This window comes from Leucoraja erinacea, chromosome 38 (assembly GCF_028641065.1).
Source record: "Leucoraja erinacea ecotype New England chromosome 38, Leri_hhj_1, whole genome shotgun sequence".
In the NCBI taxonomy this organism is placed as follows: Eukaryota; Metazoa; Chordata; class Chondrichthyes; order Rajiformes; family Rajidae; genus Leucoraja; species Leucoraja erinaceus.
Window position 1 is genome coordinate 1,117,083 of NC_073414.1, and position 13,492 is coordinate 1,130,574.

The window sequence follows — 13,492 nt, forward strand, 5'->3', positions numbered from 1 at the left end:
CCTGCGTGACGTCCGTGCGTGACCAGTATCGTAGCGATTCGCTCATCTTACCCAGCGGCGAAATCCCATAGAACTCGGCCTCGTGCCGAAGCAATTCGATGTTGGTTTCTCTGTCAAGAAAGAAATCCAGTCTTAAGTTCAAATTTTTCTCCCCGTTACATTGCAACCTTGTCGTGGTCGGGTAGCTGCCTGGCCACCTATTGTCTATTGACACTTGCTAACCAACTCTCTCTGCCCGTTGTGGCCATTACCTTGCATGGAGCTCCCTGGTGCGGAGAAAGTTGAGTATTGTACCAAACACAGTCGGGTCACGATCGATAAATATCTAGACAGAAGAACAAAGAGCTTTTTAAAACACACCCTCAGTTTACTTTGCGATCCATATCACAGCACGGATTGTAATCACGTATTGTGTTTCTGCTGCCTGGTTGGCGTGCAACAGAAGCTTTTCCCTGTACCTCGGTACACGTGACAATAAACTAAACAATTTGCAGCTGATGCCAGAGTTACTCACAGCTCCCGTCTCATCCCTTAGACTGAAGATACGGCCACTCAGGAGGCTGCAAAGCAGAGACAAAACTCAGCGAGGTTTGACAATAGACAATAGGTGCAGGAGTAGAGGCCATTCGGCCCTTCTAGCCAGCACCGCCATTCAAGAGTCAAGAGTAGTCAAGAGTCAAGAGTATATTTAATTGTCATTTGGACCCCTGGAGGTTACATTGCAATGTGATCATCCCCAATCAGTACCCCGTTCCTGCCTACTCCCCGTATCCCCTGACTCCGCTATCACTGGAGCGTTTTGATTCATTAAAAGATGAAGGCAAAGATATTCCATTTACGGGTGATGACAGAATCACCAGTACAGAGAATGTATTTATGCTTTGAAATATTTCTGCTGTACCCCGTTCCTGCCTTCTCCCCGTATCCCCTGACTCCGCTATCTTTAAGAGCCCTATCTAGCTCTCTCTTGAAAGCATCCAGAGAACTGGTCCCCACCGCCCTCTGAGGCCGTGGATAATTCTAGGGTACTTATCCTTCCAGTCCCAAACACCCCCTCATCGAGAGACCATCCACCCACCCAAATACCAAGGAACTACAGATGCTGGTTTAAACCAAAGATAGACGCAAAAAGCTGGAGTAACTCAGCAGGACAGGCAGCAGCATCTCTGGAGAGAAGGAATGGGTGACTTGTGGAGACTGTGGGCTCAGGTGAGCTCAGGTGTGGGCACCCCACAGGTAACAGCAACCAGTCTGAGCAGACCCATCAAAAACGCTCCCCCTTTTCCTGTCGTTTATTTTCCACGCTACCCCTGCAACCCACAAAATTGAGGCATTATTTATGTAAAATAAGTTCATGTTCATAAGTGATAGGAGCAGAATGAGGCCATTCGGCCCATCTAGTCTACTCCGCCATTCAATCATGGCTGATCTATCTCTCCCTCCTAACCCATATAACCATATAACAATTACAGCACGGAAACAGGCCATCTCAACCCTTCTAGTCCGTGCCGAACACATAATCTCCCCTAGTCCCATATACCTGCGCTCAGACCATAACCTTCCATTCCTTTCCCGTCCATATAACTATCCAATTTATTGTTAAATGATAAAAACGAACCTGCCTCCACCACCTTCATTGGAAGCTCATTCCACACAGCCACCACTCTCTGAGTAAAGAAGTTCCCCCTCATGTTACCCCTAAACTTCTGTCCCTTAATTCTCAAGTCAACCCCATTCTCCTGCCTTCTCCCCATAACCCCTGACACCTGCACTAATCTAGAATCTATCTATCTCTGCCTTAAATATATCCACTGACTTGTGGCCTCCACAGCCGTCTGCTCTAATCACTACTTATGACCTTATGACTTGAGTCCAGTCAGTGCCAGTCATCACATCTTACCTGGAGAAGAAGGAGTCTGGGATCCAGGTGAGTGTTTGCCGGGAGGAACTAAACCTGTGGAAGATATTGAAATCCAAATATCAATCTCCAGTGGCAGGAGGACACAAAATGCTGGAGAAACTCAGCGGGTGAGGCAGCATCTATGGAGCGAAGGAAATAGGCAACGTTTCGGGCCGAAACCCTTCCTCAGAAGGGATGTTGGATTGCTGCCTGTCCCGCTGAGTTACTCCAGCATTATGTGACCTCTCTCTGTACCACGACTCACACTGTTGTGGTCTAATTACCGAGCTGTTGTATTATCATTTGTTTAATGGGGCCTGTACTGATGGGGCAACATGGAGAGTGCAGGAAGGAACTGCAGATGCTGGTTCACACCGAACATAGACACAAAGTGCTGGAGTAATTCAGCGGGACAGGCAGCATCTGTGGAGAGAAGGAATGGGTTGCGTTTCTGGTCGAGACCCTTTTGCCTTTTAGAGGGATATGGACCAAGCGCGGGCAGGTGGGACTAGTGTAGATGGGGCATGTTGGCCGGTGTGGGCAAGTTGGGCCGAAGGGCCTGTTTCCACACTGTATCAGTCTATGACTGTAACCCTTACCCCTAACCTAAACGCATCTGTCTTTGCCTAACCCTAACCCTTAGCCCCAACCCATGTGTCTGTGTCTAACACTCACACTCACACTAACCCTCATACTAACGCCGCTAGTAGCAGGATGCAGGGAGCGCCGACACTGAGCCGCTGCCGCTCACCCACCTCTTGCCGCCCACGTTGAGGTGGATAATTTGCCCGGGCCTGGCGGCGCTGCCCATGTCCCACAGCCGCCAACACCAGCACCAACACCAACACCCGCTAACTCCGCCAAACTCGCTCAAAGTTCCTCAAAAAAAACCACCCCACCCGGCACCAGTTTGCCAAAGTCCGGCGCAAAGTTCCGCAAACTTGGCACAAACTTCCGCAAAAAAAGTTTCCCAAGACTCGGCGAAGTTTTCAAAACTCCGCAGAAAGTTGTCACAAAGTTCCGCAAACTGCGGCCCCGGTGCCGCCCCCTGTCCGTCCGCGCCTGGTTGGTCGCCGCTCCTCGGGCCCCGCCGCTTCCGTGTTGAACATGGGGAGGGAGGGCTGTCGGCAGGCAGGAAATAGGACCTGTCTGAAGAAGGGTTTCGGCCCGAAACGTTACCTATTTCCTTCGCTCCATAGAAACATAGAAACATAGACAATAGGTGCAGGAGTAGAGGCCATTCGGCCCTTCGAGCCTGCACCATTCGCCATTCAATATGATCATGGCTGATCATCCAACTCAGTATCCCATACCTGCCTTCTCTCCATACCCCCTGATCCCTTTAGCCACAAGGGCCACATCTAACTCCCTCTTAAATATAGCCAATGAACTGTGTGGCCTCAACTACCCTCTGTGGCAGAGAGTTCCAGAGATTCACCACTCTCTGTGTGAAAAAAGTTCTTCTCATCTCGGTTTTAAAGGATTTCCCCCTTATCCTTAAGCTGTGACCCCTCGTCCTGGACTTCCCCAACATAGAAACATAGAAACATAGAAATGAGGTGCAGGAGTAGAGGCCATTCGGCCCTTCGAGCCTGCACCATTCGCCATTCAATATGATCATGGCTGATCATCCAACTCAGTATCCCGTCCCTGCCTTCTCTCCATACCCTCTGATCCCTTTAGCCACAAGGGCCACATTCAGATTCAATTTTAATTGTCATTGTCAGTGTACAGTACAGAGACAACGAAATGCATTAGACAACCAAATCATTTATGTTTCAGATGTTATTTTGAGTAAATATTTTTTTGGGGTAAAAAATGTTTTTATTGTGTAGTTATTACAACATCTAACTCCCTCTTAAATATAGCCAATGAACTGTGGTCTCGACTACCCTCTGCGGCAGAGAGTTCCAGAGATTCACCACTCTCTGTGTGAAAAAAGTTCTTCTCATCTCGGTTTTAAAGGATTTCCCCCTTATCCTTAAGCTGTGACCCCTTGTCCTGGACTTCCCCAACATCGGGAGCAATCTTCCTGCATCTAGCCTGTCCAACCCCTTAAGGATTTTGTAAGTTTCTATAAGATCCCCTCTCAATCTCCTAAATTCTAGAGAGTATAAACCAAGTCTATCCAGTCTTTCCTTCATAAGACAGTCCTGACATCCCAGGAATCAGTCTGGTGAACCGTCTCTGCAGTCCCTCTATGGCAATAATGTCCTTCCTCAGATTTGGATACCAAAACTGTACGCAATACTCCAGGTGTGGTCACACCAAGACCCTGTACAACTGCAGTAGAACCTCCCTGCTCCTATACTCAAATCCTTTTGCAATGAAAGCTAACTGATGCTTATTACTTATAACTGTTGAATAGATGCTGCTGCAACCGCTGAGTTTCTCCAGCATTTTTGTCTACCTTCGATTTTCCAGCATCTTGAACAGGAAATAGGACCTACCTGGTCACCAAAGATTTAGGATCTTTGCTGGGAACCTGGTCCTGGGATTCTGACACCTGGGCCTCCACCGCCCTCTGAGGCAGAGAATTCCACACTCACAACTCTCTGTGAGGAAAAAGCGTTTCCTTGTCTCCGTTCTAAATGGCTCACTCCTTATTCTTAAGGGGTTGGACAGGCTAGATGCAGGAAGATTGTTCCCGATGTTGGGGAAGTCCAGGACAAGGGGTCACAGCTTAAGGATAAGGGGGAAATCCTTTAAAACCGAGATGAGAAGAACTTTTTTCACACAGAGAGTGGTGAATCTGTGGAACTCTCTGCCACAGAGGGTAGTTGAGGCCAGTTCATTGGCTATATTTAAGAGGGAGTTAGATGTGGCCCTTGTGGCTAAAGGGATCAGGGGGTATGGAGAGAAGGCAGGTACGGGATACTGAGTTGTATGATCAGCCATGATCATATTGAATGGCGGTGCAGGCTCGAAGGGCCGAATGGCCTACTCCTGCACCTAATTTCTATGTTTCTAAACTGTGTGTGTGTGTGTGGCCCCTGGTTCTGGACTCCCCCAACATCAGGAACATGTTTCCTGCCTCTAGCGCAGTGGTTCCCAACGTGGGGTGTATGCCCCACAGGGGGGCAATTTGATTTTTAAGGGGGGCAATTGAGTGCGACTGAGATCTGGGTCCAAATTTTCGATTTTTATTTTTTAGGATTTTCCATCAGGTAGACATATGTAGTTTATGTTTCAGATGTTATTTTGAGTAAATATTTTTTTTGGGGTAAAAAATGTCTTTATTGTGTAGTTATTACATAATCCAAGGTATTGGCGTTTTAAGCTTCTTCAGCTGAAACGGAGTTCACTTTTTAAATGATAAGAATTATATATCACCACATGGGGGGGGCATCAGGAATTTAGAAGTGATTAGGTGGGGCATGGCCAAAAAAAGGTTGGGGACCACTGCTCTAGCGGGTCCAATAGGTAGATAGTAGTTCAGGACTGCTCTCTAGGTGTGGTAGGATGATTCAGTTGCCTGCATGGGCCTTGAGGTTAGCCTTTACCAAGTTTAGTTTATTTCAAAGGTAGACAAAAATGCTGGAGAAACTCAGCGGGCGAGGCAGCATCTATGGAGCGAAGGAAATAGGCAACGTTTCGGGACGAAACCCAAAGGAAATAGGCAACGTTTCGGGTCGAAACCCAAAGGGTTTCAGGAATCAGGTTTCAGGGTTTCGACCCGAAACGTTGCCTATTTCCTTCGCTCCATAGATGCTGCTGCACCCGCTGAGTTTCTCCAGCACTTTTGTCTACCTTCGATTTTCCAGCATCTGCAGTTCCTTCTTAAACACCTGATACCTGGGACCTGGTTCCTGCAAGTTGGTTCTGGAACCCCCCCTGTGTAAACCAATCCAAGCCAATCCGACACAAGTGCCACCTGTCCACCTCCTCCAGAGATGCTAGTTCTAGATAAGTTCTAGATCATACTAGATAAGTTCTAGTTCATAGCGAGACTAACTTAATAACTAATAACAATGAATACTAATACTAATGCAATATTTAAAAAATAGCGGAGTCAGGGGATATGGGGAGGAGGCAGGAACGGGGTACTGATTGGGGATGATCAGCCATGATCACATTGAATGGCGGTGCTGGCTCGAAGGGCCAAATGGCCTACTCCTGCACCTATTGTCTATTAATACTAATATTAATACCAATAACTAATGCCAATAATAAATAACTAATAATTAAGAACAATAACATAACAATAAATAGACATAACTTTGTAAGTGATAGTAGCATAATTAGGCCATTCGGCCCAAGTCTACGCTGCTATTCAATCATGGCTGATCTATCTTTCCCTCTGAACCCTAAATCTCCTGCCTTCTCTCCATAAACCCCTGACACCCGCAATAATCAATGGTAGAGTTGCTGCCTCACAGCATCAGAGACCCAGGTTCAATCCCGACTACGGGTGCTGTCTGTACGGAGTTTGCATGCTCTCCCCGTGACCTGCGTGGGTTTTCTCCGAGATCTTCGGTTTTCCTCCCACACTCCAAAGACGTGCAGGTTTGTAGGTTAATTGTCTTGGTGTAAATGTGTAAATTATCCCTAGTGTAAATTGTCGGGACTGACCCCGGGTCTCTGGCGCTGCAAGTGCTGTAAGGAGTGGAGAGCTTTTTGTCGCGTGCTAACCAGTCAGCGGAAAGACAATACATGATTACAAATCGAGCCGTCCACAGTGTACAGAGAGGCCCTAAATATCACCCTCCACTCTGAAGGCTAGTGGTATTTCAAACAGCACAAGCCAGCAATGGGTTATTTAAACAAAGAATAAATTAGCAAGCCAGTATCACAAGTGTGTTGTGGTCATTTGATTCTAGATGTTGTTCAAGAAGGAACTGCAGATGCTGGAAGATCGAAGGTACACAAAAGTGCTGGAGAAACTCAGCGGGTGCAGCAGCATCTATGGAGCGAAGGAAATAGGCAACGTTTCGGGCAAGGGAAGGAAAAGGGGGAGGAGGAGGAGCCCGAGGGCGGGGGGATGGGAGGAGACAGCTCGAGGGTTAAGGAAGGGGAGGGCTAGAAAAATTGGGAGAATTCAACATTCATGCCATCCGGACGCAAGCTGCCCAGGCGGAATATGAGGTGCTGTTCCTCCAATTTCCGGTGTTGCTCACTCTGGCAATGGAGGAGACCCAGGACAGAGAGGTTGGATTGGGAATGGGAGGGGGAGTTGAAGTGCTGAGCCACCAGGAGTTCAGGTAGGTTATTGCGGACTGTGAGCGGAGGTGTTCGGCGAAACGATCGCCCAACCTCCGCTTAGTCTCCCCGATGTAAATCAGCTGACATCTAGAGCAGCGGATGCAGTAGATGTTGTCTTGTGGAATTGTCTGCTGGAGTATGCTGTCTCTACAGCAGGTGGCAATGTCCTCCATTGTCAAACTGAGACTGCTCGTGTTTGTATTAACACAATCCTCGACCATTTTTAGACTTTAGAGATACAGCGCGGAAACAGACCCTTCGGTCCATCACATCATCGCCGACTAGCATCACCCTGTGCACTCACACTACACTACACACACTAGGGACAATTTTACCCAAGCCAATTAACCTACAAGTCTGTACGTCTTTGGAGTGTGGGAGGAAACCGGAGCACCCAGAGAAAACCCACGCAGGTCACGGGGAGAACGTGCAAACTCCGTACAGACAGCACCCGTAGTCAGCATCGAACCCGGGCCTCTGGTGCTGTGAGGCAGCAGCTCTACCCGCTGCACCGCTGTTATCAAAAGCATTCTGGTTCTTTTTCTCTCTCAGACTGTTTTCATTTATTTATATGTAGGAAGGAACTGCAGATGCTGATTTAAACCGAAGATAGACACAGAGTGCTGGAGTAACTCAGCGGGTCAGGCAGCATCTGTGGAGAGAAGGAATCTCTGGTGAGACTCTCAGTCTGAAGAAGGGTCTCGAACCGAAATGTCACCTATCCATGTTCTCCACAGATGCTGCCTGACCCGCTGAGTTATGGTGCAGCAGCATCTATGGAGCTAAGGAAATAGGCAACGTTTCTGGCCGAAATCCTTCTGGAAATAGGCAACTCTGTGAAACGTCACCTATTATAATTTGTTTGGTTGTTTTTTGTTGTTTGTCTTTTGCACAAAAGTCTGCGAGCATTGCCACTTTCATTTCACTGCACATCTCGTATATGTATGTGACAAATAAACTTGACTTGACTTGACTTATCCATGTTCTCCACAGATGCTGCCTGACCCGCTGAGTTACTCCAGCACTCTGTGAAACGTCACCTATCCATGTTCTCCACAGATGCTGCCTGACCCGCTGAGTTACTCCAGCACTCTGTGAAACGTCACCTATCCATGTTCTCCACAGATGCTGCCTGACCCGCTGAGTTACTCCAGCACTCTGTGAAACGTCACCTATCCATGTTCTCCACAGATGCTGCCTGACCCGCTGAGTTATGGTGCAGCAGCATCTATGGAGCTAAGGAAATAGGCAACGTTTCGGGCCGAAACCCTTCTGGAAATAGGCAACGTTTCAGGCCGAAACCCTTACGGGTTTCGGCCCGAAACGTTGCCTATTTCCTTAGCTCCATAGATGCTGCCTGACCCGCTGAGTTACTCCAGCACTCTGTGAAACGTCACCTATCCATGTTCTCCACAGATGCTGCCTGACCCGCTGAGTTACTCCAGCACACTGTGTCTGTCATCATTATTTATGCAGGGTATAATTTCCTTGGCTAGAACACAAACAATAGTCTTTCACTGTATCTCTGCCCATGTGATGATCGTGCACTAATAATATAAGTTGGCTTTTGATCCAAACTGCCTCATGGAAAAACCATGAACACAAACAAGAACCAGCCCTTCAACTAATTCCATTGTGTTAATACAGGCAGTAATCATTTGGAAAGTACAAACAGTCGACTCTCTATTCAATATGGGGAACCACTTGACAAGTGTTTCAGTGAAGCTAATCCACATTTAAACAAATTGGAGGAACAGACCTCAAACGTCACTTGCGCGGTTTACCCCCCCAACAGTACGAATATTGTGCGCAGGAAGGAACTACAGATGCAGGTTTAAAAACAGAGGAACAGAGAAAATAGTTGCAGTAGTAGATCATTCATTCCAATATGATCATCCACAATCAGTACCCCGTTCCTGCTTTCTCCCCATATCCTTTGATTCCGTTAGCCCTCAGAGCTAAATCTAAGTCCACTACAGGAAACATAGAAACATAGAAACATGGAAAATAGGTGCAGGAGGAGGCCATTCGGCCCTTCGAGCCAGCACCGCCATTCAATATCATCATGGCTGATCATCCACAATCAGTACCCCGTTCCTGCTTTCTCCCCATATCCCTTGATTCCGTTAGCCCTAAGAGCTAAATCTAACTCTCTCGAAAACATCCAGTGAATTGGCCTCCACTGCCTTCTGCGGCAGAGAATTCCACAGATTTGCAACTCTCTGGGTGGAAAAAGATATTCCTCAACTCAGTCCTAAATGGCCGACCCCTTATTCTTAAACTGTGTGTGTGGCCCCTGGTTCTGGACTCCCCCAACATCGGGAACATTTTTCCTGCATCTGGCGTGTCCAATCCCACAAGAATAATTTTATATGTTTCTATAAGATATCCTCTCATCCTTCTAAATTCCAGTGAATACAAGCCTAGTCGACACATTCTCTCACCCTATGTCAGTCCCACCATCATGTTTAGCTTGGGCAGCTTACAAACCAATGGTATGAATGTTGTGTGTAAGAAAAAGCTGCAGATTCTGGTTTACACCAAGAGTTAAGAGTGTTTTATTTCCGTGTGTCCCAGATCGATCAATGAACCTCTTACTTGCTACAGCACAACAGAATATGAAGATAGACACAGTTTGGGAGGAACTGCAGATGCTAGTTTAAACCACAAAGTGCTGGAGTAACTCTGTGGGTCAGACAGCATCTCTGGAGAGAAGGAATGGGTGACGTTTTGGGTGGAGACCCTTCTTCAGGGATTGGTAGTATTCTCTTTATATCCCTTATCCACGGGAAGTGTGTGCTATATCCTTTGGCAACAACAAGGCCTTGCTTTGATTGTTCATATGGGAACTACCCACACACAATCCCACCCTTCTCCTTCCCCCAATGCTATCTTTAAAACATATGTTTCTGTTATATCTTCCTGTTCAGCATAAGACAGTTTAAACTCTCACAGGCTGGGTTTCAAGTAACTATCTGTCAGGAGGAGGAGAAGAGATTAGAATGTCTCCTTAGTGGAGACTGTTGTGTCTTTCATCAGTGTCCAAATCCACAATACGATACGATATTATACGATGCAACTTTATTTAACATGAAACATGAAATTACAGTGGCGAGTGGGAAGGATTGGGGATGCGAAAGGATTTGGGGAGGGGGGTCAGTCTCAGTCTAACACACAACAGAAGGGGGAGGAGTTGTACAATAGACAATAGGTGCAGGAGTAGGCCATTCGGCCCTTCGAGCCAGCACCAGCACCGCCATCCCTGTAGAGGGTGTAGAGGTGTATATAATCATGAGAGGAATAGATCGGGTAGATGCACAGAGTTCTTTACATGGTGGATGTTGTATTTGGTGGAGACCCTTCTTCAGATGAAGAGTACAATGGCCATCTCACCTTACAGTAACTCATTTACTAATCTACAAGGTAGACAAAAGTGCTGGAGAAACTCAGCGGGTGCGGCAGCATCTATGGAGCGAAGGAAATAGGCAACGTTTCGTCCCGAAACCCTTCGGGTTTCGACCCGAAACGTTGCCTATTTCCTTTGGGTTTCGTCCCGAAACGTTGCCTATTTCCTTCGCTCCATAGATGCTGCTGCACCTGCTGAGTTTCTCCAGCACCTTTGTCTACCTTCGATTTTCCAGCATCTGCAGTTCCTTCTTAATTACTAATCTCCCAGGACTGAAGTGCAGCAAGTGTATCCTTGATCCTAAGTTACTGCCTAAGGAAAAGGAGCTATTCAGACACAGCTGAGTACATGTCCATCCTTTGACAAACTTTGATTTTTCACATGGAATGCCTTGCAGTTGTAAGTTGTCTTTCTGGTCTGATGGGGCTTGGCACACACACACACACACACACACACACCTAAACCCTGCAAAAACAAACAGGCTCCTGCTCTAACTTTGTAATAATCTCTGTGTTGGCCTCAAGGGTTTCGATTTCACTTCAATAGAGAGAATTGGGTGGTGCCTTTTATGAACTAGTAGCTGTTCATGCCAGAGAACTAGATCTGAAACACAGCCAGAGGATTTTCCACTGTTTAGACTAGTTTAGTTTAGAGATACAGCGCGGAAACAGGCCCTTCAGCCCATCGAGTCCGCACCGACCAGCGATCCCCGCACACTAACACTATCCTACACACACAGGGGACAATTTACACTTATACCAAGTATACAAACTCAATCCAATTAACCTACAAACCTGCACGTCTTTGGAGTGTGGGAGGAAACCGAAGATCTCGGAGAAAACTCACGGGGAGAACGTGCAAACTCCGTACAGACAGCACCCGTAGTCAGGATCGAACCCGGGTCTCTGGCGCTGCAAGCTCTGTAATGCCCCTGTCCCACTTAGGAAACCTGAACAGAAACCTCTGGAGACTTTGCGCCCTCACCCAAGGTTTCCGTGCGGTTGCTGGAGGTTGCAGTTGGTTGCCGGAGGTTGCAGGTGGTTGCCGGAGGTTGCAGGTAGTGGAAAGCAGGTAGGGAGACTGACAAAAACCTCCGGGAACCGCACGGAAACCTTGGGTGGGGCGCAAAGTCTCCAGAGGTTTCCGTTCAGGTTTCCTAAGTGGGACAGGGTCTTGGTGAGACCACACCTGGAGTATTGCGTACAGTTTTGGTCTCCAAATCTGAGGAAGGACATTATTGCCATAGAGGGAGTGCAGAGACGGTTCACCAGACTGATTCCTGGGATGTCAGGACTGTCTTATGAAGAAAGACTGGATAGACTTGGTTTATACTCTCTAGAATTTAGGAGATTGAGATGGGATCTTATAGAAACTTACAAAATTCTTAAGGGGTTGGACAGGCTAGATGCAGGAAGATTATTCCCGATGTTAGGGAAGTCCAGGACAAGGGGTCACAGCTTAAGGATAAGGGGGAAATCCTTTAAAACCGCGATGAGAATAACTTTTTCCACACAGAGAGTGGTGAATCTCTGGAACTCTCTGCCACAGAGGGTAGTTGAGGCCACAGTTCATTGGCTATATTTAAGAGGGAGTTAGATGTGGCCCTTGTGGCTAAAGGGATCAGGGGGTATGGAGAGAAGGCAGGTACGGGATACTGAGTTGGATGATCAGCCATGATCATATTGAATGGCGAATGGTGCAGGCTCGAAGGGCCGAATGGCCTCTACACCTGCACCTAATTTCTATGTTTCTATGTTTCTATTAGGCGGCAACTCTACCGCTGTGCCGCAGTGCTGCTTCCTTTAAATCGTCCCCCCCCTCACCTTAAACCTACTTCCTCAGGTTCTAGATTTCCCCGACTCTGAGCTAGAGTCCTGAAGTCGTGATTGTTTTGACGGGACAGATTGGAGAAGTGAGTTAGTGAAGTCTTCCTCCTTGCACCACACAGCAAAGAGGAACTTGTATGATTTCATTTCTGACGGAGGCTGCTCGCTGCTGCTTGCTGCGAGCGTTTGCACATCACCTCTCCTCCCCTCACACCTCGTCTCCCCGAAATCTCTGGTCATCATCTGGGCCCATCTATCTGAGGAAGGATGTGCTGGCTCTGGAGAGGGTCCAGGAATATATGACCCTGGGCTTGTACTCGCTGGAGTTTGGAAGGATGAGGGAAGACCTCACCTGTAACTTACATAGAAACATAGAAAATAGGTGCAGGAGTAGAGGCCATTCGGCCCTTCGAGCCTACACCATTCGCCATTCAATATGATCATGGCTGATCATCCAACTCAGTATCCCGTACCTGCCTTCTCTCCATACCCCCTGATCCCTTTAGCCACAAGGGTCACATCTAACTCCCTCTTAAATATAGCCAATGAACTGTGTGGCCTCAACTACCTTCAGAGTTCCAGAGATTCACCACTGACTCCGCTATCTTTAAGAGCCCTATCTAGCTCTCTCTTGAAAGAATCCAGAGAACTGGCCTCCACCGCCCTCTGAGGCAGAGAATTCCACAGACTCACCACTCTCTCTGAGAAAAAGTGTTTCCTCGTCTCTGTTCCAAATGGCTTACCCCTAAACCTTAAGCTGTGGCCCCTTGTCCTGGACTTCCCCAACATCGGGAACAATCTTCCTGCATCTGAATAGTTTGTTCGCTTGTGCGTCAGATACTGTAGCTCGCTGTAGACTTCTGTCGTCATCCAACATGTTGACAGAATTGTCGCCCGACCTGCGTGACTTTTCTCTTTGGTTTCCTCCCAAACTCCAAAGACGTGCAGGTATGTAGGTTAATTGGCTTGGTGTGAATATAAAATTGTCCCTAGTGTGTGCGGGATAGTGTTAGTGTACGGGGATCGCGGGTCAGCATGGACTCGGTGGGCCGAAGGGCCTGTTTCCGCGCTGTATCTCTAAACCAAACTACAAGTGGGACTAGCTCAGATGGGACATCTTGGGCTGAAGGGCCTGTGTTCATGCTGTTTGGCTCTGCA

General features: G+C 47.6%; 1 protein-coding gene across 1 annotated transcript in view; it reads right to left on the minus strand.

The window, feature by feature from the left end:
- The window catches only part of shkbp1 (SH3KBP1 binding protein 1), a 20,860-nt gene extending 17,904 nt beyond the window's left edge, over nucleotides 1-2,956 (minus strand). Inside the window, exons 1-5 of the mRNA XM_055663561.1 lie at nucleotides 2,656-2,956; nucleotides 1,901-1,954; nucleotides 515-560; nucleotides 252-325; nucleotides 52-110 (exon numbers count right to left, since the gene is read on the minus strand). Of these exons, the coding sequence (XP_055519536.1) occupies nucleotides 52-110; nucleotides 252-325; nucleotides 515-560; nucleotides 1,901-1,954; nucleotides 2,656-2,711 (289 nt within the window). The 5' untranslated portion in view covers nucleotides 2,712-2,956. The remainder of the gene's footprint in view (nucleotides 1-51; nucleotides 111-251; nucleotides 326-514; nucleotides 561-1,900; nucleotides 1,955-2,655) is intronic.
- Nucleotides 2,957-13,492: the final 10,536 nt, after the last annotated feature.